The sequence below is a fragment of the Manacus vitellinus genome, unplaced genomic scaffold (genome assembly GCF_001715985.3).
Source record: "Manacus vitellinus isolate BGI_N305 unplaced genomic scaffold, ASM171598v3 scaffold_12_pilon, whole genome shotgun sequence".
NCBI classification, from domain to species: Eukaryota; Metazoa; Chordata; class Aves; order Passeriformes; family Pipridae; genus Manacus; species Manacus vitellinus.
Window position 1 is genome coordinate 2336552 of NW_021938949.1, and position 17444 is coordinate 2353995.

The 17444-nt window shown below is 41.5% G+C and overlaps 1 protein-coding gene across 1 annotated transcript in view; it reads right to left on the reverse strand.

The window, feature by feature from the left end:
• DLEC1 (DLEC1 cilia and flagella associated protein) overlaps positions 1-16671 on the reverse strand; it is a 34841-nt gene extending 18170 nt beyond the window's left edge. Inside the window, 20 exon segments of the mRNA XM_018067605.2 lie at positions 31-124; positions 1385-1559; positions 2053-2111; positions 3439-3631; positions 5324-5486; positions 6431-6521; positions 6766-6858; positions 7739-7875; positions 8607-8780; positions 9568-9655; positions 9999-10080; positions 10316-10530; positions 10798-10958; positions 12035-12145; positions 12629-12785; positions 14577-14717; positions 16191-16244; positions 16246-16302; positions 16304-16399; positions 16474-16671. Coding sequence (XP_017923094.2) covers positions 31-124; positions 1385-1559; positions 2053-2111; positions 3439-3631; positions 5324-5486; positions 6431-6521; positions 6766-6858; positions 7739-7875; positions 8607-8780; positions 9568-9655; positions 9999-10080; positions 10316-10530; positions 10798-10958; positions 12035-12145; positions 12629-12785; positions 14577-14717; positions 16191-16244; positions 16246-16302; positions 16304-16399; positions 16474-16671 — 2539 coding nt within the window.
• Between the last annotated feature and the right edge of the window lie 773 nt (positions 16672-17444).

A 17444-nucleotide genomic window follows, 5' to 3' on the forward strand; every position in this document is an offset into this window, starting at 1 on the left:
ACTGATGCTTGTAAGTCACAGAATCTTTACCTATGACACCAGTAGGAGGAAAAACTTCCATGATCTCGGAGGTTGTGATTTTGTCCCACGTGTACCTGACCAGTGATTTGCTGTTGTTCCACAGCTGAAACAAATAAAATCAATGAGACAATTAATGCACCTTAAGCTTTCATAGCAACGAGCCAATTTGCTGAGAGCACTGATACACTGAAAACTAGGTATTGTGAGTCATCATTTATTTGTCACAGTGGCTCTCTTCACACAGGTGAAGGTGTTTCCTGAAGAAAATCCATTAACAATTCTTTCCAAGAACACTATAATATTTGAAGTTTTTATAACCTTTTCCCCATTTTTCAAAAATACAACAGGCTTTCTAAACTTAAACTGAAAATCTTTCTTTTGAATGCAGCCTATTTTTTTGCCAAAGCATCTGCTTGTGAGGGAGAGGGAAGCTCTTGAAATTTTTGGCCTGCTCTTCAGATCTAGTCAGACACTAATTTCTTAATTGCAGCAAACAACTTTGTTCTCTGAAGCACAATTATCTCTAAGCATAGTTAAAATTCTTATCTTTTTAAGACTAAAAAAACATTTGGAAACTGCAAGGAATATAATTATATCATCAGTAAGTGGCTTAGTTGCCTATATCACATGTGTAGCTACACTGGATTACTGGAAAGTATGAAATAGCTGCCTTAAATTGAAAAAATAAGTTCTAGGAAGAGAAAGCATAAAACCAAATGCTGACTAGCAGGATCTCTAAGAAAAAATGGGAAAACCATTAACTGGGAAATGTCTTCCTGCCTGGCTCCTGCTAGCAAGCCTATTTTTCCCAAGTGAGTCTAAGATCAAAAGGATCCTGATCTACACTGAAGAGGATGCTGTGTGAGTGGACAATTGCAGCAGCATTTTGTCCCAAAATGGTCAGACAGAAATTATCAGAATCTGCAGGAAAGAATAACATGTAGTAAGCTGCAGCATATGTGACTTTTGTAGCTCTTTTCTGCTTGCTGTAGTTCTTTGAATGAACAGTGCCTCCATTATGAACTAATTTAATCATCCATTGGCTATTCCTCCCAGCAGGAAAACCTTTACACTACAGAAGTGACAAGCAATACTTAGTTAGTGACCCAGAAAAGCATTTAGAATAGTAAAACTGTGCTATCAAACTGGAGAGATGAAAAATGAACAAAGGCTGCTGCCTGGAGTGTAGGGCTGAGGGGGCTGGGTAGGGGATTTTGGTGCAGACCCTCCTGGAGTCATGGCCTCCTTTAAAAACATTTCAGGAAAACTAAAATAACACAGACCATCTGATATCTACTAATAAAACCTATGACATCTAGTGACACAAAACACACCATAACAATGAAGTCAAAAGCAAACAAACCTTAAATGTTTTTCTGAAATTTACACCAATGAAGTTTTCTCCAGGGATAATTATGGCATATGGTTCCAGAAGAAAATGAAATGGTTCTGTTGATCCTTTAACTTCTATTTCCAGTGCTATTACATCCTCTACTTTGCATTCTGGGATGTTTTGAAGCATTCCCTCTTTTTCTAAACTTTGGGAGAAATATGGTAGAATCATTAAACATCTTAAACTGGTATTAAATTGGATCCTGCCTTTTAGTTGCCAGATGAAAACTGAAAATCATCAAAAGTTTCTCAAGTACAGACTGTCAGTGTGCAATTAGCTCAGCCTGGGGACAATTAAAAACTTCATCATTCTTTAAGGTTGTCCCAGTCTGTCCATGAACAAGTATTTATGTCACAGACTGCTGTGACAAATAGTAATAACAGGAAAATCTGGAAAACAAGCAGATAAAATGACAGTATTATCTTTTTCCAAGAGAGGAAAAGCCAGGGGTAGGCATGTGTTTGGGCATGAGGGAAGGTATCAGAGATGCTTTTTGTACCACAACTAGTTGTGCAGATAAAATTCTTTATACTTGTCAGTCTGTCACCACTAGAAAGAAGAAAAATCCCAGTAATTTAAGGCAACAGCACAGATAAATTCTGGCTACACATCTTACTGGGAGACGTTTCTCAGCTTACCGAGGTGATTCTGGGATGTCCCTCAGTACCATCTGAATCACACTGTGGTAACTCTGCAGCTACACAGATGAAGGAGAAAACGACTTTAATGTCAAGTAATCAGTTATGCTGAGGATTAAAAAAAAGATGGAAAAGCAGTCCACATGTAAAGGATGAATGATCATCATCGGAGTACTAAACTCTGATAAACGATATTCAAACTCTAGAGTTACTAAAAGAAAACACGTTTGACTGCAAAGTATTAAGCCAGATTCTGATCTCATAGTGTATGGTTCCAAGAAAAATACTCATTTTTGACATGCTTGTTATTATTTCCCTAGTATATTGCATACTATGCACAAGCATCTGCAAAGGCTCCCCAACTTAAGCTCAGTCCTGCTGTACTAATTTAAAAGTTTCTTCTAACTGCTCCAGGGTATTTTGCTTAATTGACCATCAATCTGATCTTGAGTAAGAAACAAGACTTTTCCATCATGGGAAGAGAATGCCTTCTGTATTCTAATGGAGGGGAAAAAAAAGGAAACACAGAAGCAGGCCTTAAATCTGTAGGGCTTTGCAAAAGCTTCACTTGTTTGTAGACAGATATTAATTTCAGTGTATACTTTAATTAAATATATATTCAATTAACTAATTAAAGTATTTTTAAAAAGCCAGCTAGTTTCTTGTCCATACATATTTAAGGTATTTCTTATGTCTGTCAATCATCACAGCATGGGATATTCCCACTCTTGGGCTTACTTTGGAACAAGTTTCTTTAAACACAGTGAGCTCATGCTCCTTATTTACAGGGACAGAGAAGCAGAAACTAAGAGAACAGTCACTGGCACAGCTGCATTCCAACATCCTTGCAGCCCTCTTTACCCACAGCTGCACACCAGCACTTCTCTGCCAAAGGCTCCTACTATCCCCCTAATTTACCACTCAGCTGTTCACAGGGCCCACTTCGGGTCAAAAAAGCTACAGCTGGAAACAGTTTAAATAATCCCTGTTGGCAAATCAACTTATTTAGGCTGCAGTAGGTATGGGGAACATCCCCAAAGCAGAAGGGGAAGGGTCAGGAGCTGGTGGAGGAGCTCACAGAGTGGGGAGGGGAGTAACTTCACCAGCCAGCACAGCTGCAGCTACAAGGATGTGCCCATAGTTTCAGTGTAAAACTAATTGTGTCCAGTCAGTCCCAAAAATGACATGAGATCAGAAACTGTCTCACATTTTGCAGTCAAAACATGTTTTCCTTTAGTAACTTTTTCTACATTTTGAACACTGTTTATCAGAGCATAGTACCAGCTAATTAAATTTAATTTAGAAAAGTTGCACAGCAAGGATTTTATGACTTGCATAAAAATGCACAGCTGGAGTTTGTAGATAGGAAGGAATCATGAGCCATACCTCCTGTGGAGTGTAAGTGAGGATAAACTCATGATCTGCACAGGGAAGCAAAACTCCCTGCTCAGGATTTAGGGAGAAGGCTGACTCTGTGTCTTGATTGTCTTCGACCTTCGTAAAGTCTGCAGTTCCTTCTGGTATTAATGGTTTCAGATTAGGTTTTCTTATCTGCCAGAAGAAGGGAAGTTCTACAGGGCTGCAAAGAGGTCAATAAACAACAAAAAAGCTATGGTCAACAAATCAGTTATTTTTGAGCAAAATGTTGGGAGAAAATTTCCAGAGATTTTTTCCACGTAGGAAATTCACCTCTTTACAAATTACAGGGGTTTCACTTACCAGTCTTTGTGAGCTACAAAGCTGATGAGACAGCATAGAGTCAGAACATATAAATTGTACAAAGAACATGCTAATATATGAAAGTAAATTATATAAATGTTTAAGATATGCTAACACTTTCTTGCCTTACTTGACTTGTCATATAATCCAGCTTTTAGGAAACCCTACAAGGATCTGAGATGAACAGGGCTGTTCCTGCTGATACCAGTATGTTTGCCTTGGATCGCTGCTGATGATCTACATCAGATTCTGAATTTAATCCAAGTGCAAGATGTGGTCTTTAACATGTCAAAAACCACAATGGCTTCAGATAAAATTATAGCCATGGCTCTGCCATACTGTTTGCAATCCAGAAAAGGTTGCTTAACTGGGTTGCTTCAGCAGAAGTGTATTCCATGGAATGTCTTCATGGGTTTGAAAACCTTGACATGCTGACCTCAAAAACTTTGCCTTACTAAGAAGGGGAAGGACACTGGAATTTGAAAGTATCACTGACAAATCCGGACATTTACAATTTCTTGTATCACTTTCTGTAGCAGAAGAAAGGTTTCTCTTTCCTGCTTCTGTGGAGTTTACTCTCAGCCTGACACAAATGCTGACACCAGATGTGCAGGGACTGCTGTGGGGATTATAGCACAGAGAAGATGTGGAAATTGGCACAGTCACATCCTTTGTCACTTCACAGTGCCCAGTTCACCAAATCACACTTTCTTTACCCAAACATCAGCCTGTTCTGGCATTATGCACCTGTGATTTCCAGGCCACAAAACAAACTGTCAGATATTCACTGTAGCAAGTAGCAATTTACATTAATGTACCTAAACCCAGCACTGACCTACTCACTGCTTTGATGTCTGCAACCTCTAACTGCTGCCATCATGCAAGAGTGCACTTCTGTTAATTTTGAGCAAAATCAGGATGCCACTATGTTCAGTACTATGTAATTATCCACAGGGACATATTCCTTGACTTCAAATTGAGTTTATATTTCAATCTGTTAGGACTCAATAGGAGGAATCATCTGAGAGTTTTAATACAAATTGATTACATTGGGCTCCCATATTAATTAGTGGAGATCAAGTGGAGTCCAGCATGTATTATGACTTGTTCTATGGGAGACATCTACAGTCAGAATTGCACCCTTGGAAGTATCTATTTTCCTGCACGATGAAAGGAAAAGAGTCCTTAGCTCAGTAGCATAAGAATATATAGTAGACATGTAGCATTAGATAAATCTCACCTGGATCACCCTGTAAATATTTCCTGCAACCATCCATATTTATGAATCTTTTGGAATTGTAGATTTATTTCTACTGAAGCAAATACATTGACCTTGGCTAATGGCTGCCACGATGTCTGATCTATGCACAATGTTCCCACTCTCACAAGAGTATCTTTAAACCTTAATTACCAAAGAACTGGAGCAAAAGGAAGCAAAGCTGCTGCCCCAAGTTTATCAAGTGCATGAAAGTTTCTCCAATACAGTCTCACAAATGAAATCCCTACCAGAATGTCCAGACTGCAGAGCATGACTGTGATAGTTGCTACATACGTGGAATTCCTTATAACCAAGCTCTTCTCCTCGCTGGTGTGTGGGTTTTGGTGGTCGAACCGGATGAGATGTTGTGCTGTCACATCAGTAACTTCACCCAGCTCAGGTTTGCTTTCTCCACCCGTGACGAACAAAAGGTCCAGAGCAATCAGCTCTCCAACCCCTTGAAGAAATATTTCGGTGCTACTGTTTACTATCTGCCCATTAACACAGTTCACATTACTCACTGACAGCAAATGCCAGTCATGGCCATTACTGATTATATCTGGTGTTCCCTCAAGTTTCAGAACTCCAATGTGTTACTTGTACAATGTTTTCCTGATGTTCTTTTTTTATCAACATGTATCAACACAGGTTTTTTCTTCATGAGTTTAACAGACTTGGATTTTAGGGCCACAGCCTCAGCTCACTTACACCAGCATTGTTTCACTGAAGTGAGCAGGGTGTTTACATGTGGCTCCCAGATGATTTGAGCAGTATATTAAAATTAAAATAAGCAGTAAATGCACTATTAAAAAGTCTATATCTAAGACTTTACCACAGGTGTATCCAAAGGAAATACCTGTGATAAAGTGATTCAGTAGACTACAAGTCAAGCTTCCTGTTATAGCACTCACAGTTACACTACAGAACAAACACTAATGTTTACAAGAACTTCAACTGGTTTCATTAGCTAATCCAAAGACTGCCTATCTCTCCTGAATACCCTCATACAAGATGTGCCCCAAATTTTCTTTATTTCTGCCCTGTTGCAGCTGATGTTTTATAGTTTGCCATGTTGTCTTAACAGACAGAAAAGGAAAAGAAATTAATTGCACCTGGCAAATGGGTTTTTTTTTCTGCTACTTGGTGACATTTTACCTTGGATTTTTGGCTACACTGGGTTAAAAGCTCAGTGCTTTCTGAAACCCATGTATTTCCTGCACTAAGAAAGGAACAGTATTAACAATAATAAAAAAATGCTTAGCATTTAACATCATCAGGGGATACAGTATTAATCCACTGACATAAAATGTTACCATCACTTCAAGCCATCAACCACCACTCACATTATCTGAGTATCTACAGAGTTACGAATGTGAGCTCTGAAAGGTGCCAGAAACAAACCTGTAACTGTAACATCATTGACTGGACAATTGTCACACAAAAGGGTGAATGTTTGCTGTGAGGCCTCTGGCAAAGAAGGGAAAAACAGGACCTGAAAGAAAGGGAAATAGCAACGTCTGTAACCGATTCTCTTGTGGAAGCAATGCAATAAGTGTTCACTAAAGGACAGTTTTACTGATTAGTAATTAAATCTTACATTTGCAAAAAACAGTCAGTGTCATTTTTTGCTCACACAAACCCAAATTTGCAAGGTCCAGCCAAGATCATCTAAAATGATCTTGCTTGCTAATGTGTTTGGTAAAGTATAAAAGCTTTCTATAGCACTTAGTACTAACCTCTACTGTTTCACTCTGCCCTGGAATCAGCTCAAAAACAGCAGGCTGGATCCCAAAAGGATCTTGTGTCACAAAATCAACAGTGGCAATAGCCTAAGGTGTTTAAAAAAATTAATAAATTAAATTGATCAGGTTGTTGCTTTTAAAATACAAGGTTACCTAAAAGAGGCAGTGTATTACACCACTGTTTAAACTCTTACCATATTTTTTTTTCATGCACCTCAAAAGAAAGTGGCCTTTGTACATGGTTTAATTAGAAAAAAAATGCTTTATGCTTTATAATGACCTTGGTGAAAGTTGGGGGGAAGGTTCTGCCTCCAAACACAAATGGCAGTGTCAGGAGCCCTAATATTCATGTTCACAGCAGAACAGCTCTGCCTGAGCACAGGGGCTCTGTTTGTTCCTCCATGCTTATGTTGCTTTGAGTTGGAGCTGTAAAATTGCAGGAGGGACAACGTGGCCCATCAGCCCTTTCTCCAGCACCAAAAATGCCAATCTGCCTGTCACATCTTATCTTCTTTGTCCCTTTCACCTACACCCTGGTTTGTGATGAGAAGCTAAAGACAGAGCAGGACTGGAGTGAACTACAGGTGCAGCAAGGTCACTAAGGGATATCTTTGGTGGGGAGGGGGAAGAAATGAGCTCAAGCAATGCTAGAACTGATTGCAATTCTATTTGCTTCAAGGGTAAGGTTAAAGTTCAAGCCACTTTTCCTTTCCCTAATCTATGCCTCAGTTTACCTCACCCCTGAGCAAGAAAACTTCTCCCAGAGGCAAGCCAGAGTAGAGGGTACAGACATCCAGGGAGATTGGTCTTGAGGATAAATGTGAATGCCTGAAGAAATGGCACAATACAAATGTCTCCAGCAAGGCCTCATGACTTCTGTGCTAATATACCATGACTAGCTCAAAATGCCTTCACACCAGGGCACTTGTACCACACCATGTCCACTGTTTCCCTCCTAATTGCTCACCCCAGGATTAGGAGGTGGCCAGGCTTTCTTTGGCATTATAGAGAACTTCCCAGTCCTAACGCCCTCATTTCTGCACAAAATTGGTGTTGCTTTTATTCCTCCAACAAGGCAGGGACCACAGTCTATAACATGAGGCACTGCAACAAATAACACAGAAAATCAGGCTCCAGAGGCAGTGAAGGCTGCTGATTAAATAACTGTTTACAGACATTACTGCATGTGAATATGCCAGGTTTTGCAATCCTATACCCCCCCCAAATTCTTTCCATTTGAAAGCTGAACAGTGTGAAGTGTACATTTCTACATTCACTTTACATTTTAATGGTGCTTCCTACTTAAAGATTATTGAATGATAAAAAGTAAGATGATTTTTTAAAAAGCTCAGTATAACAGGTAAGGTGAATTTACAAAAAAATCAGAGCAAATTTTTGCAAAAGTAATCCTGGTTGGTACAGTTGAGGTCAGATATCTGAGACGTGCAGGTATGTCATATCCATCTATAATTAACATCACATTCCATGAATATTAATTAATAACATCAAATAGTTATCATTAAGTCATAATTCCATAATATTTAGGACTAGTAATTACAGTTGTAGTGGTAATTACACAGACCCAGAAGAGAGGCTCCTACTCACTTCTCTAATAGCATGAAAAGAAAAGAGCTTAATGAATAATTGAGGAAAAAATTGACAGGATTGCATTTTAATAACTAATAAATCTATGATGAGCAAAAATGAGATAGATATCAAAATGCAGAAACTGCACTGCCAATTTTTTCCACATTTGTTTTGTGACACAAAATTGAAGACAGTCAAATAAAAAAAACCCCACCTTTAGAAAAATTTAAGATTTGGACAATACTGACATGTTAATACTGGAAGTGATACTTTAGCTTGGATTGGGATCAGAAGAGGTTCTGATGATTGAGTTTCCACTAATATATGATCTTCATAATCTCCCAGATATTCAGGAATAAATTGGACTGTATACTGGCATGCCATCCCAGGAGCAATCATTCCTCCCTTTCCTGGGAATTTTCCTTGGGGGGAGGGGAAAAAAGCAAGGAATTAAAAAAAGTTAAAACCTCCCAAAGTTGGCACTTGTATTTACAATCACATCTCCCTCTGGAAGGGTGCCTGTAAACTTCCCCCATCTATTGCCTAAGTCCAGCTGATAAAAAAGAATGAGCACAAGAGGCCTGGCAGTGCAATCTGTGGACGTGCACATCCTCCACAGAACTCAAGATGTTTTTTGCCTGAAATATGCTTCTCATAACGAGGAGAAACATGGAGACATTACACAGTTTTCCTTTGCCACAAGACAAAAATGCCTTACATGGAGGCATCTAACTTCTTCTAAATATTCCTCCAGTTCCTGGGATACCACCATCTAATACCTCTTTAGGCAATCTATCCCAGTGCCTGGCTATCCTATCACAGGAAAGATATTTTTCTTAACTTTCCTCTAACCTATCCTTCCCTGCTACAACTGAAGTGTGCTATTTCTTGCCCTCTCCTGCTAATTTTTTTTCAGTGGAAACTAAGTCTGTTCCTAGATGGACTTTGGATAAGACTCCATGTAGGTATTCCATGGATACATTTCAATCTAACATCAAACACTTTTAGTGTTCTTGAATTCCTCAATAGACCATTTGAATCTGCTTGTGACTTGCATGTGAATGTCATAAGTCAGCCTTCAGTTCCTAAAGAACTGAGCACTATGGAAAACAGAACCAAACAGAGCATCTGTGAAAAATCTTTGTTCAAGCAGATAAATTAGATTTTTTTTATGTGTTAACATCTTATAAACAGAAAAAGAACCCTTACCTGGCAAAATGAAAAATGCTGAAGTAGAGGGGGGGATAAGTCTCATATATTGACTTGTTGAAGTGATGTTCTGTAGCTCTATGGTCACCTTCATTTAAAAAGAAAATAAAAATGCTCCACTGTATTTATCCTCACTCATTAGGCAGGAGTAACTACTTCATCATCACAACCAACTCAAAAAATCTCAGTTTATTCAATAAAGGCTGAATCAGATACTAACAAAACAAAGCAGAGACTGAAAAGGGTCCATTTAGTTTTCACTGGTTTGTGTCAGTGGCATGGATGTTAAAGGGTCATAAATTCAATATCAGGAAGAAACTCTGACTTTTGTTAAAATTCAGAAAGCCAAAAGATTAGGTGAAATATGTAGGTCCAGATAGGACATAATACTTCTCAGTGGTAGAATTAACTCCCTACAAAGAAGTTCTCACCTCATAGACCAGCCCAACTTCATCATAGGAAAACAGAACAGTAGGTGGATTGGCAAGAAACACGGGAACAAATGATGTATCACTGAAAGATAAAAGAAGGAGACGTTCTCTTACTGCCTCATTCTCTAAATACTGATAAAATGAGAAATTGCAAAATGTATCCTCTCGCAAAAACAAAATGTCATACAGACATACTTTGTTTCCTAAGAGACTATATAAAACATTTAGCTCAAAATATCTGTGTGTAAATCCACAGTAATTCTATAGTGGAGCTGTGTGTGCTCGAGCTCAGGATCCAGACTGTAGGTCATGCATACCCTTTGGCATCTTCTGCTCTTCTTGTGGCTATGATTTGGTCCACTTTTTCTTGAGAAATGACCAGAGATTTGCCTCCATGAAGAGTATTTAGTGGGAAAAAGCGTGGGTTCTTCAAGTAATTCTGCCCTTTCTCAAGTCTGGTCAGATCCTCACTTACTCCCTCTGCTTGGAATTTACTCTCTTTCCAGGCTGGTTTCCGTGAGGTTTTAGTTTTCTTCGAAAAACAAAGAGATCATGGTGCAAAATTAAACACGGCAATTTTGAGGATGATGAAAAAGGTGATTTGTACACGTCTAATTAAAGCTATTAGCAATAAAAATTAATATATAAATAAGGTAGTTCTCATTTTTTTTTTATCAGATCAAATACATTAAGTATTGGAGCCAAACAAACAATGGATTGATATTCACCCTTTGTTACAGGAACAGCAACAAGCCTTACAGTTCTGACAGACTAAAACAAATACACCTGTAAAATGTACCTTACTTATTTTTTTAGTGTAGTGGGTGGAATCTGGAGTTGAGGGTAGAGTTGAAGACATACTTGTCACGCTAGGAGATAAGTACACAACGTGATCCAGTGGAAAAGGGACACGCTGCTTACAAATAAATGTCTCTTTCAAGTATCCAGGTTCTGATTTTCCTGTAGTTCAAATAAAAAAAATTAATTCTACAAGAGAAAAACATGAATGATAAGCACTTGTTCTAAGTATAGGTGTAAGAATTTATTTTAAGTCTTGTTGATGGTAAAAATGCACTTTAAATCTTCTAGAATTTAATTTATGTTTATAATTTATTTTGCACATGAAAAGCTTAGGGCTTTAATAAGACAGTTTTTAGAAATACTAATTAAACAAGCTGTATATGAAGAAAGTTAAATTACTCCCAGAAAGTTATGCTAACCTTACAAGTGACTGGGACTTAGAATGCCCTGTTCAGTTTACAAAAAGATCTATATGATGGACTTATGACAGTCAGAAAACTGACAAAAATAGGATGCACCATCTAGTCCCATGTTCCTATAGCTGGACAACAAAATTGACACCTCAGAGGAAACTCTGGGATGTGAGATTTTTAGCTTTGTTTGCAATTACAGTGGAAATAAAAAGGACACCAAATCTTGGAATTTCTGATTCAGCTCATAACTCAGAAATGTTTGTTTTGATCAGAGGATACTAAAACCTTTCGCTCGCATGAATAAAAGCAGTAAAGAAATCCTGACATTGTCCAAAAGATTTTTCTTACTGCTCTTGATTAGCAAACAAAATCGATATATTTCCAGAACTGGAAAATTTTAAACCCAAAATAAAGAATACAATTTTATTTCACTGAAAATAGTTTTTACTTCAATGTAACCACTTTCCTTCTCTGTACACAAGATGTAGTTGCAGCTTTGTGCTAATGAAATTGGACAGAGGCAGGACACTCACTAATATAGTTTTTGTGTCAGATGGAAAGAACTGTAAACAAATCTGCAAACACCATTAAATATCATATTTAAGCACATTTATACTCAATAATTTTGAATTTATCAATTATATTTTGAGAAGGTGCCTTCAGTGGAATTTTATGCTTAAATTACTGGAGTCCCTTCTGCTTTGGCAGAAACAAAAAAAAATAAAAAAAAAATAAAAATATACTCAGGTCTGCTACATCCTCCAATGCTTCAATTACAGAGTGTTCTAAAAAGTCTAAATTTCTTCCTGCTTTAAAAATTACCTTTTGGTGCTTTAGTAAGAGGCAATTTCTCAGTGATGTAATCATCAGGGCAGATTAAATTATTTTTTCTGAGAAGTTCATTATCCAAAATCCGCCTAAAAGAGGATGCCACTGCAACAGTAAAGCAAACAATCAAAAGTCAATCAAAAAAAGCAAAATATTAGCCTCTTAAGATGCACTACCTTGATCTGTCCAAAGTAATGTTGTTTTTATAATTCATCCCTGTCAGGTAATATTTTTGGATAGACAAATAGTCTGGTATTTTAATCCCAAGACTTGGAAATGCATCTCCATGATTCTAACTTCAGTTCAAACCCAGCTAAGCACCCATTGGAGAAGCATTTAATCTCTGTTTGCTGCTGCAATACACCAAGGTGTGTATGCTTGTACTGTTTAGGTGGTAACCCATCAATCCCAAATTTAATACCTGGAAAATGACCTGGTTGTTTAGTTTCTCAGTGTCAGACAAATGTTACTCCACTTGAATCTCTGCACAAAATCCTTCAGAGTTGCTCTGTTAATGTAAAGCCAACCCCAAGCTGGTTTCCAGGTACCCTAAGCATGTACTGGGGAGAGACATTCCAGAATCCTCACCTGGTGGAAGTCCCATTTTGTGGAAATCTTCCCCTGCCTCTGCCTTCATCTGGTTTAGGATCCTTTCATCTTCAGCTTTTGCTTGGATCTGGGCCTGAAGGATCTTCTTTTCTGCTTTGTCAGCTTCTGACAGTCGGCTCTTATACTCAGCAAGGAGCTGCCACGGGCATGGGTGAACACAGAGAAGTTTGAGCTGTTACAGTTAAATGTTTTCTATCTGCCTTTTGAGAGGTAAACAGAGATAGTTTGGTAAAACATCATCACTTTACAAGCATAAACTGGCCAGCTAAAACACTGTCATTCCTATCTGGGTCAGAAGCATTGCCCAAGAAAAATGTGTGGAAGTTGAGGACATGCTCCCAGGACAAGAGAAATATATTTTACTTTCTATGAGACAGTAGCTGCTATACTGTATTTTGCCTACACAAAATTTGTATTTTGTGTAGGAATTAAATTAAAATGGACAGTCCTAGTGAATGTAAAGGCCAGGTTGGATGGGGCTTGGAGCGGCCTGGTCTAGTGGAAGGTGTCCCTACCCATGGCAGAGGGGTTGGAACAAAATGATCTTTAAGATCCCAAACCAGTCTGTAATTTTATGATTCTGTGATTCCTTTCTAGTTACTAGGAAGGTTTCTAAAACTCAAGAATATCCCAACAATGATACTACACTCCTCCTGATGTATTTTGGATCACTCTGCCCAGCGTGGCAAGTGCTTTAACAAGCATAATTTAAAAAGAAAAATCCTGCCTCAAATAGGTATTGATGTAAGTTAAAGAGAGAATTCAGCAAAGGTGCAGAGACTCACAAGACCACCAGCAAGACAAACTGATAGACATTCATCTCAAGAGCACCTGCAGCCTAACTGAGATGTAACAAGGCTTTACAACTTTGATGTAACAAGGTTTAACCTTTTGGCTCATTTAACAGAATTACATCACAGACTCACAGACTCACAGACTGGTTTGGGTTGGATGGGACCTTAAAGATCATCTCATTCCAAACCCCTGCCATGGGTAGGGACACCTTCCACTAGACCAGGCTGCTCCGAGTCCCATCCAGCCAGACCTTGAACACTTTCAGAATTAAATGATTTCCAGTGATTATTTCCATTACATAATCCTATTTGGTAGGGTTTTTTTTAATAGAAAAGACAGGACATAGCTCAAATAAGATGCTTCCTCCTTTCCTGCTCATTCTGGGATCCCTCTGTTGTCAATGGAATCCAGTAGACAGTTCCACTCCATGCCAAAGTTGATACCCAAAATGGATCAGGTGGACTGTGCCCTAAAAGTGCCTGCTTGGTTTTTTCAAATTTTATTTTCTGATGATGGTGAGAGCATCGAGTGACCAGTCCAGCAGTAACATACATAATACAGTGGTATACTGTCAAGTTGAAATTAATCCTATCCAAGCAGTCCATTGCAGAAGTACTCATACATATTACTCAAAACATACTGTGTCCACTGATATACTATTAAATTAGTCAGAAGAAATACAAAACTTCAGATTTTTCATCTCTGATAACCTTCATGAGGGTTGATGACAGAAAATGGAAAAAAATACCTCTTGCTCAAATCATCCAGCAACAGCCTCTAATTTCATACTCTGACAACAGCTATTGGAGGGATGACAAGATGGGAAGTCTGGGACACTGACCAGCAGGTAGAGGGAGAAGTTGTCAACTGGTTCAATAGGCATTTAAAGGGCTACTGGTTTTACTGTTTGTACTGTGTCTGAAAAGCTGCCCAGAGACAAGAATATCATGAAGGATCACATGAATATTAATTTATAGGAAAGGTTCTGTGGGAAACTGTTCTCAAGTGAATTTCCATTAAAATGTCATTTTTAACATCAGCATCTGCCTTTTTATTTTATTTTACAGAGGATATAGAAATTACAAAGTAGCGATTAAAGAATTCCAAACTCTGACTTGGTTTGGACTTGTACCTGCTCCAGCTCATCTGTGAAGCCCTCATGATCAACACTGTCTCCTTCTTGTGACTCAATCCCAGTTGTGTCCATGTCCACCCCAAAAACATCTCTGGTGTACAGGTCCCCAAAGGCTCTAGCCAGCACGTGGGAGATGTCCTGGGGAGAGAAAATGAGGATGTTTAGAGCTTAAAGCCTTAGACAGGATGGGAAGAGATCCCTGGGCATGTGTTAATGTCTGGAATTAGCAAATGGAGGAGGAAAAGTGGGGGGAAAGGGCTGGGAAAGGTACGTGGAAATGTGTGTGCATGTGAACACTGAGGTGAGCAGGGGGGCTGTGCACATAAGGCAGTGCAGACACAGACATGGTGTGTCCTGGCTGTCCGTGATGGACACGGGGCTCTGCGAGCACAGAGCAGGTGTGTGTCATGGTTTGTGCAGGGATGGGGCTGTGTGGGTGGAGTGTGTGTGTGAGAGAGACAGAGCATGGTACGGGGATATACGTGTGTGTCTGTGGGTCAGGCCTTGTGCTGGGTGTGTGCCTGTGTGTCCCAGGGTGTGTGCAGGGATGTGGGGGTGTGTGTGTGTGTGTGAGGATGTTTGCAGAGGGGTCTCTGTGTGTGTCTGTGCAGCTGCAGAAGGGTCTGTGTGAAGGGGTGTGTGTGTTTGTGTGAGGCTGTTTGCAGGGGCAGTCTGTGTGTGTGTGTCTGTGAGTGTGAGACTGATTGCAGAGGGGTCTGTGTGTGCAAGTGTGTGTGTTTGTGTGAGGCTGTTTGCAGAGGGGTCTGTGTGAGATTGGGTGAATGGGCGTGTACGCTTGTGTGTGTGCAAGGTGGCGTGCATGTGAGGCTGTTTGTAGGGAGGTCTGTGTGTGTGTGGCTGATTGCAGGGGCGTCTGTGTGTGCAGGTGTGTGTGTCTGTGAGGCTGTGTGCAGGGGGGTCTGTGTGTGTGTGCACAGGGGGGTCTGCGTGTGTTTGTGTGTGTAGATGTGTCTGTGTGTGTGACGCTGTTTGCAGGGTCTGTGTGTAGAGCAGAGAGGTCTGTGTGTGTGTCTGTGCATGTGAGGCTGCAGTGGGGTCTGTGTGAGCAGCAGTGTGTGTGTGCTCAGGGGGGCCTGTGTGTGTTTGTGGGAGCACATGTGTGTGTGTGTGGTGGGGAGTGAGGCTGTTTGCAGGGGCTGTGTGTGCAGTGAAGGTCTGTGTGTGTGTGAGGCTGTTTGCAGTGGGGTCTGTGCATGCAGGTTTGTGTGTGCAGATGTGTCTGCGTGTGTGAGGCTGTTTGCAGGGTCTGTGTGTGCACAGGGGGGTCTGTGTGTGTGTGTGTGTGTGTGTGCACATGTGTGTGTGAGGCTGTTTGCAGTGTGTGTGTGTGTGCGCACAGGGGGGTCTGTGAGTGTGTGTGTGTGTGTGTGCACATGTGTGTGTGAGGCTGTTTGCAGGGTCTGTGTGTGCACAGGGGGATCTGTGTGTGTGTGTGTGTGTGTGCACATGTGTGTGTGAGGCTGTTTGCAGGGTCTGTGTGTGCACAGGGGGGTCTGTGTGTGTGTGTGTGCACATGTGAGGCTGTTTGCAGGGTCTGTGTGCACGGGTGTGATGCTGTCGGGGGGGGCGTGTGTGCCCGTGCTGTGTTACCTGCGAGCTGGGCTTGGGGCTCCCCATAGCCACGGCCAACCCAGCACCGGAATCAGATTTAGAGTCACAACGCGTCTTGCGAGCCGGGGCTGGGGCTCCCCTCAGCCATGGCACAGCTCGGCGCTGGAATCCATGTGAAGCGGGGCGCTGGGGCTCCCCTCAGCCACGTCCTCTGAGGCCGGGGCTGGGGCTCCCTCAGCCAATGTCCTCTGAGCCGGCCTGGGCGGCTCCCCTCAGCCATGTCCCTCCGAGTCGGGCTGGGGCTCCCTCAGCCATGTCCTGCGGGTCGGGGCAGCGGGCTCCCCTCAGCCATGTCCTTCTGAGCGGGGGCAAGGAGCTTCCCCTTCAGCATGGCCAGCCCGGCCTCTCCTTTCAGGGTCCCGCCGCCGCCGTTTGCCGCAGTGCACGGGAATGCGGGCTGGGCAGGGCAGGCCGGCTGGGGTAATGGCGCGCCGCCCCCTTTCCCTCCCCGGGCGCCCATCGCCCCTCACACCCTCTCTCGCGCGCTCCTGGGGGCTGAAGGCGCGCACCCCCAGGCTCCTCTACCCCGTCTCCCCCTGCCATGTACTTTTTAGTGAACTTGTAAGGACGAGGAGCCTTGATAAGAAACGAAATAAAACGTTGGCTTGAAAGCTGGGGAGGGGATTTGTGCTTTTGGGGGCATATGGGGGGGGAGGTCTGGCTCGCCCCTCCACCCCTGTGCAGATGGTGGGTTGGAGCTGAGGGAAGAAGCCAAATCCTCTTCTGTTTCCCCTCACGCAGCACGAGGAGCATGGGCTCATCCCTGCCGCTGGAGCCGGGCCGGGAGATGGGAATATTCATCATCGGCCCCAAACCCATCCATCTCCCCGCTCTGCCTGCGGCGCCCTGGCTGTGTATGCTGGTTGCTAACAACAGCCGCCGGCTCCGCTGAAACAGGTGATATTTGCCATAGAAACCATCCTGGTGTAGATTTTCTCCTTGTCCTGCTGCCTTTTTTTTTTTCTTTCTTTCTTTCTTTTTCCTCCCTCGCTTCTTCCACTCTTTTTGCTCAGATTGAAGGAACCAGACTGTGGCCCCCGGTGCTTCTCCATCATCGGGCTCCATCGGGGTTTGCAGGGATTGGAAGTGGAGGTTGGCAATGTAACAGCCCCCATGGAAAAAGAAAAAAAATCACAAAATTAATGATAATTAACCAACAGGTGTTGTTGCACCATCAGATAAGCCAAAGGCTGGGGCTGCAAACCCCACAGCAGCCGTGGGGGTGTTTGAAAT